Raw genomic sequence first — 15,070 nt, forward strand, 5'->3', positions numbered from 1 at the left:
TATCAGCTCAGCAATACATACAGCATAATTTTTGGAAATTGCTAGTCTACAGTTACAAATTGGAGCGGTGAAAATACACGTGGCTGTTAACTGCACACACTCTTATCCTACAAATCCAGCCATGTTCTATTCTCAAATACCAAGAACAAGAAGAGGTCTCAGTTTGAGAATATCAGTTAAGTCTCTTCCACTAATTTAATCACAGCTCTACTGTTTCACCTAATAGCAAAAATTTCAACAGTTTTGTGAGACTGAAATAACATTACAGAAAAGGGAAAGTGGAAACTAGAAGAAAAAAGTGCATCTTAAGGACAGTGATTTGAAATGGCACATATTAAAAAAAGATTCATAAGCATCTTTGAGGAAAGGTGTGGAAAATGGCGAACTGCTTCCCAGAAATGTGATCTTCAGGTGGCTTTGGGTTTCTTTCTTCTGTAATTACTATCTTTAGTCATATGCTTGGACTGAAAACAGAATTTAGAAGAGCTCTGATTTGGTCTAAACATAAGTTCTTAAAGATTCTAGTCTCCAAGTTCTTACTACTCACTTCTTCTTTAGCCTTGAGGACAAGGCCACATTCCTCACGACAGCTGCCCTAAGATAGTGAGCCATTTAGAAGCTTGATTTCAATATTACATCTTTTAATTTCTACCAGTCTTGTGGCAAAATCTCATTCACAAAGGCAGATTATTTCTAGTGTGTTATGGAGCAATATACAGAATGTGAGACAATCTGTTGTGCATATGGAAATGAAATGGCTGGATTTCTTTTTCAATATTCTGTTTCTAAAGGCTTATTTTCAAATAGCTTAACATAAGCAATGACTAGGGCCTGCATACTTATGAAAATATCCCTACTGCATCAGAAGAACATAAATCTCTCTCATTGTGCCCTAATCCTTTCTCTCTGCTACCTCTTCCCACAGTACAAAGCTAATTCCCACAGATGATTAGCTAGTCCTAAAATTCATTTTTAGAAGATATTGACAACCTATTTATAGTGATGTCTTCTTTTACCACAAGGGCTTCTTTTTCCATGGTACAATTCAAGGAGCCCACTGTTCAAAAATCTCAAGGTAGGAAGAACCAACAAAAGTACTTAGATGACAAAGGGAAAGTTACAGTAGCCTTTCAGATGGGAATCAATACTCATCTGTTAGTCACTAAATAGGCAACATAAAACCAAAGCAAAACAAAACCAAACCACCCAAAACTTACCATTAAGCTGCATATTTGTCATGAGAGTTAGGCTGTGAAGCACAAGGCACCATGTCCGGAGTAACGTATTAGGATACCATGCCAGAACTGACAGGAAGCTAGTTACTGAAGCTGTCAAGAAAAACATGTTTTTACAAGCTTTAATCTTCATGGTATTATTATGAACTTCCTACTTTCACCATGAGGTGCTATATTTATTATTGTTATTACTGTTCTTACTATTATTAATATTATTGTTTTGACAAGTATTGTTCCAGGAAATCAGAAAAGAAGCATCACCAACACTTCCCAGGAACTGGCCCACAGAACTTTCTGCAGTGCCCAGACCCTGATATCTCACAGAAAACGATGCAAAGATGCTCTCATGGAAGTCAGCATTACAGTTTAATTACAGCAGGCACTAATGTTTTGGACTGTCACCGCAAGATATCACAGATGTTTAAAACTATACAAACTATAGAAATTTACAGGAAAATAGGTTCATAATAGATAGTAGACTGATGCCAAAAACTAACAGAGATTCCCCCAACACCAATTCCTTTGATAATAAAGAGATCACAGGATGGCATACAAGAAGAAATCTGTCAGAGAAGCACATACAGGTGCACAGTTCACCTTAGACTAAGAAGTGTCTTTTAAAAAGTCCTCTTGCGATTAATGATGATTAAGAACCACAAATTTTACAATTTAATTTCTGAGGAGATTATGCAAATTCAAGTAATCCATGTTTTAATTACATACTAGCCACATGTTTTTCATGTTAAGATGATAATGAGCCCAAGAGCTCTTTAATAAGAACAAAGACATTATCCCAACAGTGCTGTTACGAAGAATATTTAATACTTCTTGCTTATTAACAAAAATTTAGTACCTGAATAATAATAATAACATAATAAAATAATGTTTAATTTCCTGAAAATTATTTCCCCATATTTAATGTATTTTACCTTGGTTCAAGGAAATTACAGGTATTCGGTTAGCGTTATAAAGGAAAATATCAGCGCCACTATCTTTACTTCCAGAGGAGCTGGAATTTAGGCTTAATGTGAGCCATAACTGTAAAAGGGATTCAAGCTGAAAAAAAGGGAAAAAAAACAGTATCAGATCAAACTCAAGTGTTTTTCCTCAACTCCAGAGCATGAAAGGCTGTTTTGATTTTAAAAACCTTATCTACATTCTCAGGTGTTAATGCTTCACTGATAACACACACTTTACTTGATATGAAGATTCTGATAAACATAATATTCAAGTCATATTCAGCATAACTACTGTTTCTGCTATGTTTTTGTAAAAATGATTTCTTCTAAATACAGTTAATTTTCTCTTGAGAAGATTCATCACATTTACATTAAAAAATAGCTTTACACACTGCTTAGACATTCCTGTATCCTAACCTTACATCTGTAACACTGATTTGCATGTAAACTTTTGGAATATCTCAATATAGTCAAGTGATGTTCACTAGTCAACCAAAATTATTTAAAAGGTTAATTTAATTACTGGGAAACCTCCTTTAATTATCAGAGACACACAGATGCTCACTCTGAATAACTCCCTTGAGGAAAATAACTACTTAGATACTTTGAGGAAGCATCAAGGTCCTTTACATATTTTGGCTGACATATTTAAGGAACAACTGAGGGACGGAGTCAGTCACCCAATTAAAACATGAACAGGTAGGCAGGCACCTAACCACTCACCTACAGCACACATGGCACTCCTTTGTATGTATCAAGAAAAGCGTCGCCAAGCCGACTGTTTAAAAAGCATACTTCTAACTTTAACATTTAGGATCACTGGACAGTTGAGGCTGGAAGGGACCTCTGAAGAGGTTACTCAGTCCAATTTTCTGCTCAAAGAAGGGCCAATCGAGATGTCAGACTTGGGCAGCTCAAGGGTTTATCCAGCTGGGTTTTGAAAACCTCCACAGACGGAGACTGCACACTTAGTGACACTCTTCACTAATAAGCTAACAATTAACCTAATAACTTTTTTTAAAATATAAAAATGTATACCTGCTTTTTCAATATATGTCCTATTTGTCAAAAGCTTTCAGCACTTTGCCTATTACGTTATTGGTACTGTTGTACATTACAACTTCAAAAGCAATAAAGCACATAACAGGTTACTTGCATCCGAAGTATTACAAAATACAGGCAAACAACTTGCAAATATATAGAGAAATACTATCAAAATATTTCAAAGTTCATAATTCTATACCTGAACATGGTGGACTTGTAGCATGGAAAAAAGTTTGTTGAAGCATGCGCTCAGCATAGGTATAGATGACAACTGTACAATCAACTGGGCATTTTGGTTAGCAGCATGTAATCCTCTTAGCAAGGAATCATCTGTTCCACTAGGAGACTGAGTTACTAAAAAATAAACCAAAAAATACCAGCTCCCCATGAGTTATTTTGTAAAATTTTCTAAAAGTAATTTAATATTTATTTCCCCATATTTTGTGCTTAAGGGACACTTATTTTATAACTTAAAATATCTTCAATGTGGTGTTCAGCTGAGCTTGACTACTGACTACCGTACGGCAAAAGGCATCCTTGAATGTCAGACTCCTCCAGCTTCACACAAAAATCTTTGGAAAGTGAGCCCACAGAGATACATTTTCATAATTCTTGCCAAACATACATCATAGGAGTGTCCTGCTAACACTATGGTAAGACAAGCAATTGGAACATCTCTTTCATGCATTATGGTAAAGCTACTGCAGGCAATAATAAACTTCCAGAAAATAAAGTCTGAGGATGTCACTAAACCAACTCCATCATCAGATATTCAACTAATGACTGTATGGTACCCTGGAGAGCTACAAAGAAGCACACCTTAACCAGACGGAGAGTGCAATGAATTGAAAAGATGTTCAAAAGTAAATCGGCATCATTAATTGTTTTATATCATAAGCTTACTAAACAGGTGAGTTCAAAAACGTATTCAAATGTTTTCACTTTGATCCCTGAAAAGTTGAAACTGTCAAGTGCAAAGCAGCTTTGAAACAGCTGAAATTTCACACTGAATGCAAGAATGGAGCTTCAGAAAAACAGGAAACTTAATGTTCATTTTTACCTACATCAGAAAACAAAACCAATTCCTCCATTGTAATATTATGCACTGTAAAAGGCATACTGCATATTTGACCAGTTTCACAAGTTGTCTTAAATATATGTCTACGCATAATTAAAAAATCTAAATAAAGAAGTATTTCTAAAGCTCATTGTAACAAGATATATGAAATGAAATTTAACTTTTTCTAAGCTGCTAGAGTGACTACAGAAAAAATTAGTACAAATTTCAAAGCATCGTGGTCATTATGTGAAGAGAATGATCAGACATCATGTACTTACGTGTAGGAGATGTGTTTGTTAATGCTTGTAGAATGGAATCAGCCTCCAGGGTGGACATCATTTTCAGCATCAGCTCAGCCTGCTGTTCAAGCCCAACTTCTAGACGTGCATCTAAAGCTACACAAGGCAATAAACAGGATAAACTGAATTATATCAAAGACCTATATAATTAGTTACTATTACTTCCTGTGCAAGCAATATAGATAGACAGTCCATATTAAACTGAAAAAAATCTTAGTATCACTAACAGGAAGATTCACTTTTATACATGACAGAAGCAGAATGTAGAAACTGAAAATCTAACATGAATGCAAGATTCCTATAGACATTAAATATATAATTAATAAAATACTACATTTCTATGAAACACACATATTGCTTTTCACAGTCACTTTAATATTACAGATTACTAAATTTGCATATGTGTAAGCCTGTTTTTCCTAAGGTAATAGCTCCCAAACAAGAACTAAAAAGCTGTTTTTCAGGGTGGCAAGGGAAAGATCTGTCACCCCAGTTCAGCAGTACTCATCCAAGCTTAACAAGTTCACCACCTCATTTCTTAGGGTAAAGCCAACTTTCAAAAATACCAGACAACCAGAAAAGAGCTTCCAAAAATTCCTGAGAAAACAGGAATGATTTAGAACTGCCTAGAAGTGTGTGTTCAAAAATGTTAGAAAAAAAGATTTTCTGCTATGTTAGGCAGTTTTAAATATAAACCTCACAGAATACTCTCTCAGTTACCACAGAAAAAACACAGCATATAGAAAACTGAATTCTTTCCACTTAATGCACACAGAGATTGTCAACATAATTCGATATGCAACAGTGTCAGATACACAGAAAAGAGACCCCAAACAGAACTTTTGTTCATTGCTTACCTTGAGAGACAGATATGCTCACAGTTTGTGATCCATTTTTCTCTGTAGTTACTGGTGGTTTTGCAACTGGAATTCCAACACCTCCAATGTAAGGATTGTAATTGTAGGTGCCATAATCGGCACCCCAGTAATCATACCAGGTGCTGCTTATAGGCTTAAAAACCAAACCAAACAACATGAAAAAAATAAACAGCAACTCATTAGACTGCCAAAGTACAAAAATAAAATTACTAACAACACTGAAGTAACAAAAAATTAAAACAATAAGATTGGATTCAATAGCTTTAGAAAATTTTGTTTCAATTGTTATTGTAGTATAAGCTACTGAATCCTTAGTGATTGTCAAAATCCAGCAATTGTAGTTAGCTGTCTCAAAGATACCAGAAGTCAATTTGAAAATGTTATCACCTGTTTTTATTCACAGATTTGTATCACACTGTAAATTTAGAAGTGGAGTATCACAGAGATATTTTAAGAAGTTATTTATCAAGACAGAATACTATATCATTAATTGTACTGTTAAAGTACCTTTAAGCCTCAGTGAGGCTCAGGGATTGTTTGCACTGCACTCTGCCAAAGAAAGAATCGAATAATCTCTACTCGAGTGTCACAATTCAAGACACTTAAAAAGTATATGGATCAGAAGAAAAAAAAATAGTAATGCAAGACTGTATGAAGGCAATTTGTGTATGCCTGTCTTTTTAACGGCAAGATCCAGCATCAACTGTCATTTTACAGACACAGAAGCAAATCTTAAGAAGGATTAAGAATGAAGAGGTGCTTTATTGACTGTTTATTAGAGGACAACTGATCAGGCAATAAGATAATGTGGATAAAGTGGACTAATTAAATATTAGCCAAATTAAATAATAGCTGAATAAAGAAGGAGGGAAAAAATCAGTAACTCAAAAATTAAGCAGTAAGTAGAATATTTTTGTAGGGTGAGATTTAAAGTAAAAAAAAAATAAAAAAATCTTTCCATGATAGATAATCAGTGGAAGGACATATGAGAGAATACAGAAAATAAAGAAAATTTAGTCTTGTCTGAGCAAGTACTAAGAAAAATAATTTAGGTTAATTCAAATGAGGCTGAAGGTTTAAGTCAATAGTGAGAGGAGTGGGAAAACTCCAGATGAGAGCATCACCCTTACAGACAGAGTATGAAATCATATAATAATTTGCTTGTTCCACAGTGAAATCAGTTTTGTAGTTTCTTCTCTTCATATTCTGAAGCTGGTCTGAACACTAGCTACTTCTGACTTTTTTTTTAAAAAAACACAATCTAGCAGTATTAACTCTTAGGAACAATTGCAGAAGCAAGTGGCATTTTATTCCTAACAAAAAAGGACAAAAACAGATGTTATTTTTCTTTTATATTATGCTTTTGTGTTTTTTATCGTGTGCTAAGGTATGAGTAAAGTTAGAATCTCTTGTTTATACAGTTATCGGCATGCAAAAGCAACATATTTTGTGGTCAACTGAAATAGAAATATATCTAAGATGTGAACACAATCTCTACATTCTTTCCTGTCATTCTAATTAAACCTTTATAAAAATCTAAAAGCAGGTCTAAAACATCAAATAGCACTAATAAAGAAGTGTAAGTGAGAAAGGACTTTACTACTGCACATGTAAAGGTTATCCTGGAAACTCAGGTGTGTCATACCTTGAAGACTTTGGCTGCAAGGGGATCTTTTTCCAGATCAATATCCAAAGGATCAATATCAACTTCCATCAAGTCTTGCAGTAATTCAAGGTCAATGTCCTTGTCTTTTTCCAGAGATGACAGAGGTGGAGCACCTTTGAATGATTAACAAAATATTAATACTGAAGAGTACAAAATATAAAACACGGATATATCACACACTTTATGGATAATTTTAAAACTTTTAATATTAGAGCTCTTAGTGGAAAAAGTTAATGAATGCAATAAAAAAAATGAAGTTGCCTGTTTTAAATAATCAGAAAAACAACTGTTTTTTACTAATCAGATGTAAAAATAAGTTGAAGCATTGCTCATATTCTGCCTATACTTTCCAAAACTAATTATCCTATCACCAAAAATATTTACTGATATTTTGACAGCTGAGTAACAGCAAAGATTTTTTTTTCCTTTTTTTTTTTTTTCCAGTATACATATATGTGTCAAGAATATGAATAATTTACCTGTGATGTCATGTGTCAAAGGCTCATCTATTGTTTCCACTAACTGAACCGTGGACTGCTGGAGAGAGTCATCAGAATCACCAGCCGAAGCTCCAGCATCTTCTGCCAAAGCACTCTCTTCCATAGCTTCAGCTGCTATTGGTGCCAACAGCTCTCCTATGGATTAGATTAAGCAGAAAACTCCATATCAAGCTTTATTCCCGTTACAAACTAACATCCCAGTTTCTCAACCAACTAGCTGCTTTTTTGCTTTTTTTCATCTAACTCTTAAATTCTCTAAGGGATACTTCTTTATGGGTACAGTTCTGAATAATTTGAAAATCATCAGTGTCATATAAGTATTAACTTTCAATGCACAAGTCACAAATTCAGGATTGATTGTAACTGCAATTTTAAATTGCCTTTTTTACACACTAATCTCAATTTTAAGATTTTTTTTTAATATCTTAACAATGTCAGCAGATTCTAACATAATTTTAAAAAAAACCAACTAAAACATTAAAGAAAGTGTCATGAACTTAAACCAAACCTGCTAGAATATCCTGCAGCATACAAGTCAGAGAATACTGAGCCCATGCTCCTCCCCAAGCGATGTCTCCTCTGTTAAAGTCGGTTCCAACGAGAAGCAGCAATAACCTTTCCAACTGAGTCTCATTTACAATCTCACATAAATGAATTGTTGGTCTTGTAGCATTTGCAATTCTAGCAAGAACCTATAAAAAAGGAAATATATGCCTATTCATATTTAACACAATGAAAATATGTAATAGATTTAACTTCTATGATTATTAGATTTTGCTTGCAAGTAAATCAGGTTTTTTTACTAGCTTTAAATTTTAGTATTTTACAAGAGCAATTATGAAGTTGGTGCAAAAGTAATTGCAGGTTTTGTATTCTTGAAATTTGCCATTTGAAACTGGAATACATTCCTAAATAAATGTGCTTATGTTATATATCATTTTAATGTGCTTTTCTCACCATATGTTTTTTTACTACAGACTTATTACTTGATGTTTATTTGATATTTATTTTAGACTATCGACATGGATTAGTGCCAGAGTTAGGTTATGGTTGGACTCAATGATCCTGAGGGTCTCTTCCAACAGAAATGATTCTGTGATTCTATAAATGACGTTATACAAAAAGGAAATTCAAGCAATTTTCTTATTCATGTTCAAAATGGGTCATAAAGCAGCAGAGACAACTCACGACATCATCAGCCCATTTGGCCCAGGAACTGCTAACGAACATAGAGTGCAGTGGTGGGTCAAGAAGTTTTGCAAAGGAGACAAGAGCCTTGAAGATGAGGAGCGTAGTGGCCGGCCAGCAGAAGGTGACAACAACCAAGTGAGAGCAATCATCGAAGCTGATCCTCTTACAACTACACGAGAAGTTGCCAAAGAATTTAACATTGACCATTCCATGGTCATGTGGCATTTGAAGCAAATTGGAAAGGTGGAAAAGCTCGGGAGGTGGATGCCTCATGAGCTGACTGAAAATCAAAAAAATCGTCGTTTTGCAGTGTCGTCATCTACACAACAACAAACCATTTCTCAATCAGATTTTGACGTGCAACGAAAAGTGGATTTTATACAACAACCAGCGACAAACAGCTCAGTGGCTGGACCGAGAAGAACCTCCAAAGCTCTTCCCAAAGCCAAACTAGCACCAAAAAAAGGTCACAGTCACTGTTTGGTGGTTTGCAGCCAGTCTGATCCACTACAGCTTTCTGAAGCCCAGTGAAACCATTTCATCTGAGAAGTCTGCTCAGAAAATTGATGAGATGCACTAAAAACTGCAACACCTGCAGCCAGCGTTGGTCAACAGAAGGGACCCAATTCTTCTCTCACCCGGCCACACAGTGCACAATTAATGCTTAAAAAGTTGAATGGATTGGGCTACAAAGTTTTGCCTCATCCACCATATTCACCTGTCCTCTCACCAACTGACTATTACTTCTTCAACCATCTCGACAACTTTTTGCAGGGAAAATGCTTCCACAATAAGCAGGGTGCACAAAATGCTTTCCAAAAGTTCGTTGAATCCCAAAGCACGGATATTTATGCTACGTGAATAAATAAACTTATTTCTCATTCGCAAAAATGTGTTGCTTGTTATGGTTCCTGTTTTGATTAATAAAGATGTGTCTGAGCCTAGTTCTAATGATTTAAAATGCACAGTCCAAAAACCGCAATTACTTGTGCACCAATCTATTTTTTTGAAGTTACTTTTTCTCTGTAATTTTGAAGCCATCAAATTCTAAGTTACACAAAAGGTGACAGATCAGAAAAACTACCTCACCAGAAATTACTAGAAATTGCAATGCTGCAGCTAATTTTTATAAATAAGCCAGCAAAAAAGCAGTAATAGAAAGCTAATTTAATGTGGTCTCCATTGCAGATACAGAGTAATATGTTCCATATTTTTTTTACCTTACAAACAAACAGAAGCAAGTCTGCATGACAAGTAAAGTCCATTGACAAGAGAAAGAGTGCCAGCTTCTGCACTACAGAAATACAACGTTCGTGTGCCAGTGTAAATGGAAGTGGTTCAATTTCTGGAGTTTCCTTTGTTGTTGATACTTCTGTATCTAAAGTAGAACGAGGCCATTCTGCAGTCCGGCGTAAGCGTATTAAGTCCTTGAAGTGCTGCAGAAGTTAAATTTGAAACAAGTTACATTTTCAAACTAACCTCTGAATCTTTTCCCAGTGAAAATCTGAGGCAGCAATACCAGTAACTGTAAAACTTGAAGAAAGAGGGTCTAACAGTATATGAGAATATGGAATGGAATTAAGGCTTTATTGACAGAAATTAGTTTTGTTATCTCAGGTGACAGACTCATAACCAAATTATCCAGTTCTGCACAGGTGAAAATTAAGTCTTTATTTTGCCATAAGTCATATTGAGAATATGAATTTTAGAAGTTCTTTTTGTATTTCCACACCTGCATATAAAGCTATGGTTACCATAAAGGAAACTGTATACTAAAATAGCTAACATGGCAATTTACCCTTACAAGAATGCTGACTTCTCAGTTCTTCACATTCAATAAATCATCAATAATTTCTAAGTTTCTTAATATTTCCAGGGTACAAAGCGTCCATTAGCCACCATAAGTTGAACTAGTTTGATAATTGATCAGGGCTCTAATCTACAACCTTTTTTACAGTGGGTCTACAAATTCAATGGAGGGAAGACAGTGCTTTTATTAATCCTCCCATCCACCAAGAGCACACATTTAGTAGCTCAGTTAATTTTATCAGCTACACAAGCAGTCTAGAATTAGGTAACACAAATGCTTCTTATAATCTCACTTAAGCAGTAGCAACTGAAGTAGACCAGAGAAAGAACTATTTACTAAAACAAAGGCTTCATCTTCCTCCTAAATGCAATAAATGTTTTAAGTTACTCACAGCTTGTCATAACTAAAAGCAATTAGTAGGTGAAGTAGCAAAAACTGCATGAACTGCAACTATCAAGTGTACAGTAAAACCATAACTAGATGTTAAGATACTGCAAGAGGAAAATTCTTTAGTTCAACATGTTTTTTCGATACAACATGGCTGCTGTAAAGTGAAACTTAAATAGCTGGACAGCATATTTCAGCCAGTGACTCACTTAAAGATGTTTCAAGGGAGCCCCCAGTGGAGTAGCCCCCCTGATACAACCTGCTGGAATAAAGCAGAAGACAGTGCAGGAAAGAACAGCCATGACAAGCAGAGTTAGTGAAAACTTAGGTCTTTATTTTTATGCTGGTGTTTCATTTTTTCTTGTTGTTGTTTGATTGTTTTTTTGTTTGTTTGGGGTGTTTGTTTGTTTTTCCATAATTATGGGAAGTTGTTGTAACATTTCCCTTTAGACTGCCTTTAAGGTCCAACATTCTACAATCACTTTTCACAGGCCTATTTTCAGTTATCCTAACAGACGTTAGTACTTCTGGAACTAAAGAGCAAATATTTAAAGAGATACCTAAGTTTGGTATCCAGAAAGATTTCCACATTTGTTTGTGCTCTCTGCAAAGTCCATGTTGCCATCTCCAGAAATCCTTATATTTCAGCACCTCATCTCATGATCAAAATAATTCTTTAACTACCACATCCACTTTCAATATCTGGGGCTTACTGCAAGATGCTGCAACTTACGTGGTAAGTACTTTTAGGATGCTAAGAACCTTCTGAGAAAGCTCAGAAAACAGTCTCAAAAGTCATATTTATTAGGTGGAGGAGACAGTCATTGACATGATTATTTTCTGCTTATTCAATCAGAAGAGCATCCAGAAGAGTATCATGCATTAAAATTCACCATATAAAATATTGTTTTACATTTCTATGGGTATATGTTATCCAAAGTGAAAAAGATAAGACTGGCATGCCCAAAGCTACAAGATTATTACTGATTTTGGCCATGACTACCTAAAAAACCCCTGTAGAAAGATAAACTATTTTTCACAGTGCAAGAAATTTACAGATGGCTGCTGTTTTCAGCATCAGAAAATACCTGATAGCAGCCATGATGGAACAACCTTTTAAAATAAGGTCAGTGTAGGACAAAAGTGACTTTGCAGGAACAGGTCTTTTCACATGAGGGACAAGAAGTCAGTTACAGTTTCAGAGCATCATACCTTTGAAGTGGCCTGCTTTAGTTTTGCCTGTTCTACTAAAAGTTTGTATGATGATCCTTTGTTGCTTTGTATTTTCTCTTTTTCCATCTGTTCCACCAAAGCCTTCTGTTTTGCTTTTAATAAGTTAAGTTGCTAAAAGAAAATGTTAATAGGAAAAAATGAAAATTTAAGCAATAAGAAGTTAAAAGGATCAGTATGTTCATATGATAATAATCTTCGTTCAAATTGCAACTTGAGCTTTTAAAATACAATTTATGTAAAATTATAACTAAGACAATATAAGGGGCTGCTAGCAGACCCAGAACAGATAAAGTTTAAGAAGAAACAGTGTTTGTAAAGGAGCTCAAGCCATACATGCCCAGGGTCATAAAACCTGCATAGTTGTACTTAGAAATGAAAATTTTGCCTGTTAAGAATTACCAACTTTTAAACCACAGCTTAGGTGCACAGAGTTATCTAAAAAGTAAATTATATTTACTGTCCAATATGGGCCAGAGAGTGCAAATTACACTCCAACATCTGTTCTTCCAGCAGATCCCAAGCCCCACAGTTTGAAATGAATGTCAAAGAAGTTAGGCAGCCTTTAGCTACAGAACCAGACCTATGCAAAAGCAAGGCTGAATGAGTCCCAAGGCCAAAGCTGTTATTTCAAGAAATGAGATATACTATAAGTGAGATATACTTCTGTGAAAATAGCCACTACCGTGCTGGAAGTCACCTGTTTATGATGCACAAGCTGTTTTCTGATCTTTCGGGAATACAGTCTATCTAGGCTACTGTTGCCTTTAGTTGATCTGCTCAGACTCTGAGTGTGAAGGCTGTTATTTATAAAACTCCACTGATTTCCTAATGGAAACAGGAAAAAAAAAAAGAGGATATATTAATCCATCTTATTAAACTTCACTTAACTCCAGAGAAAAACATTTATGTTGCAGCAATGTTAGCATCTCCATACACTAAATACTAAAGAAACAAGTAAAATCTAACTCTCTTAGTGTTATGCAACTATCAGTATTGATGGCAATGTTTCTGTGTAATTTTAAAATGCAATGGTACCACCTTGTTCTCATTATTTTTAGGACATACAAGGAGGCAAGCAAGACTGTCCTAACTAAAAGCGAACAGCTTCCACACCACAAAAACTTTGCAGTTTTCAATTTTAGAAAAGATGTTCAAAGAAAACCACAGCTAATCCACTTAAATACTAATAAAAATAAGCAGACAGAAAATGTGTTTAAAAATACTGAATACAAATGCCATGGCAAAGACCAGAGAAGTTATGAGGTCATGCTATTGCCCTTTCTCACAATACAAACTGTGTACACTCCCAACTGCCAGGTCCCACAGTCATAGGATAGTATACGGACTTTTTACAAACTAAATCAGTCCTGTATTTTTCACTTAATAAAACAAAAGAGGTCCTATTTCTAAGCAGATGAGGATGTAAAGAAGCAGATAATAGTGCAAATAAAATGATCACGACATTTATTTTAAAAACATTGTTTTTCAAGTGAATTGAAAATACATTTTAACTATTTGAACAGCTTGCAAATCAATACCCATAGTAGCAAATTTTGATAGTAAGTGTTACATACCTGTCAAAAATCGTTCCCTCTCTTTTCCATTCAGAGGTTTCTTGGCTGTGGCTGCTTCATCTTCAACAGTAGCTACGTAATCCAGTAGTCTGGACACCAGCATTACTACCCAGCTGATCATGGGAATGTCTAAAACTCCTTCAAAATAAATAGATTCAAGTACCTCAATAAAGTTTTGAAGCCGTAGTTTTAAAGAAATCATAAAAGCACTAGATGGCACACATTTCACTAGGTCACAAAGATTCCATTCCCTTTTTTTAAAATGAGGATAGGAGTCTGAGCACATATAAATGAGGGACGATATCAAACATTCAGTATAGAACTTAAGCAAACGAAAAGTTCTTAGATGAAGAAGTCAGAAGTCAAAAGCTCAACCTCTACTGCTAATGTTAAAAAGAAGCAGCATTTTTTTTTTTAAGTGAAAAACTGTATGTCTAAATTTCCTAAATACCAAATGGAGAATGACAGCTGTTTGCATTAAAGCACATAAATCAGAGGTCTCAAATTCCACAACATCAATTTCCTCCAGCAACCAGGGCTCCAACAAGACAGTTATAACCATGCACCCAAATACCTTCACTTTTATGCCCTTGTTAGTAGATTTTCATGTAGCCATTTTAATAAGATGCAGTAAAGACTGAGTTCAGAAGAGACAAACCGCGCTGGTGGTGCTAATGACCAGCTATTGCCTATTTCAGTCTCACACATTAAATGCAGTATTCTTGTATAGGAAGAAGGAAAAAACACCATATCTTACACATCATGCAAGGAAAACTTTTGTGTGCATGAGCAAATCTAAATTAATAGCTCTGAAGTGAACTCATGAATGTTCAATAAGCACCAGAAACCTAAAATTAACAACCACTTAATCACAGTCATTATGCAAATGGCTTACTTCTACATAATATCAATACAGCCAAGTCATTAGTACTAAAGGTTACACGCACATTTTCATAGGTGCGCACTGTGTTGAGCCACATTTAACTGCACTACACTTTTCATGCACTTACCTTAAAAAAAAGCTTAAATTAACTCAAACAATATTAATTCCAGATCAAAGAAGAAAACTAAGGCACAGAAACAACTTGTCCAAAATCACACGTAGCTGCTGGCAGCCCAAGCAATAGGATGCTGGCCCTGACTGTTAACACTGCGTTCCTGTCCACAAGGGCAGCGAGCAGCCTGCCCCAGGCAGGCAGAGGACAAGAGGTCTCCCCACAACAGGACCTGACAG

The 15,070-nt window shown here is 35.3% G+C and overlaps 1 protein-coding gene across 7 annotated transcripts in view; it reads right to left on the bottom strand.

Annotated features, from left to right (window-relative positions):
* The window catches only part of BIRC6 (baculoviral IAP repeat containing 6), a 183,831-nt gene that overhangs the window by 99,990 nt on the left and 68,771 nt on the right, over positions 1-15,070 (bottom strand). For 6 of the 7 annotated variants that reach the window (XM_082047541.1, XM_082047537.1, XM_082047538.1 and 3 more), the window contains exons 32-43: positions 13,837-13,974; positions 12,960-13,087; positions 12,242-12,373; positions 10,053-10,268; positions 8,150-8,333; positions 7,621-7,776; positions 7,121-7,254; positions 5,455-5,608; positions 4,577-4,693; positions 3,438-3,592; positions 2,165-2,291; positions 1,218-1,328 (exon numbers count right to left, since the gene is read on the bottom strand). In XM_082047541.1, the coding sequence (XP_081903667.1) occupies positions 1,218-1,328; positions 2,165-2,291; positions 3,438-3,592; positions 4,577-4,693; positions 5,455-5,608; positions 7,121-7,254; positions 7,621-7,776; positions 8,150-8,333; positions 10,053-10,268; positions 12,242-12,373; positions 12,960-13,087; positions 13,837-13,974 (1,752 nt within the window). The remainder of the gene's footprint in view (positions 1-1,217; positions 1,329-2,164; positions 2,292-3,437; positions 3,593-4,576; positions 4,694-5,454; positions 5,609-7,120; positions 7,255-7,620; positions 7,777-8,149; positions 8,334-10,052; positions 10,269-12,241; positions 12,374-12,959; positions 13,088-13,836; positions 13,975-15,070) is intronic. The other variant, XM_082047542.1, reaches the window with a different exon arrangement.

Source organism: Streptopelia decaocto (assembly GCF_964273445.1).
Source record: "Streptopelia decaocto genome assembly, chromosome: 3".
In the NCBI taxonomy this organism is placed as follows: Eukaryota; Metazoa; Chordata; class Aves; order Columbiformes; family Columbidae; genus Streptopelia; species Streptopelia decaocto.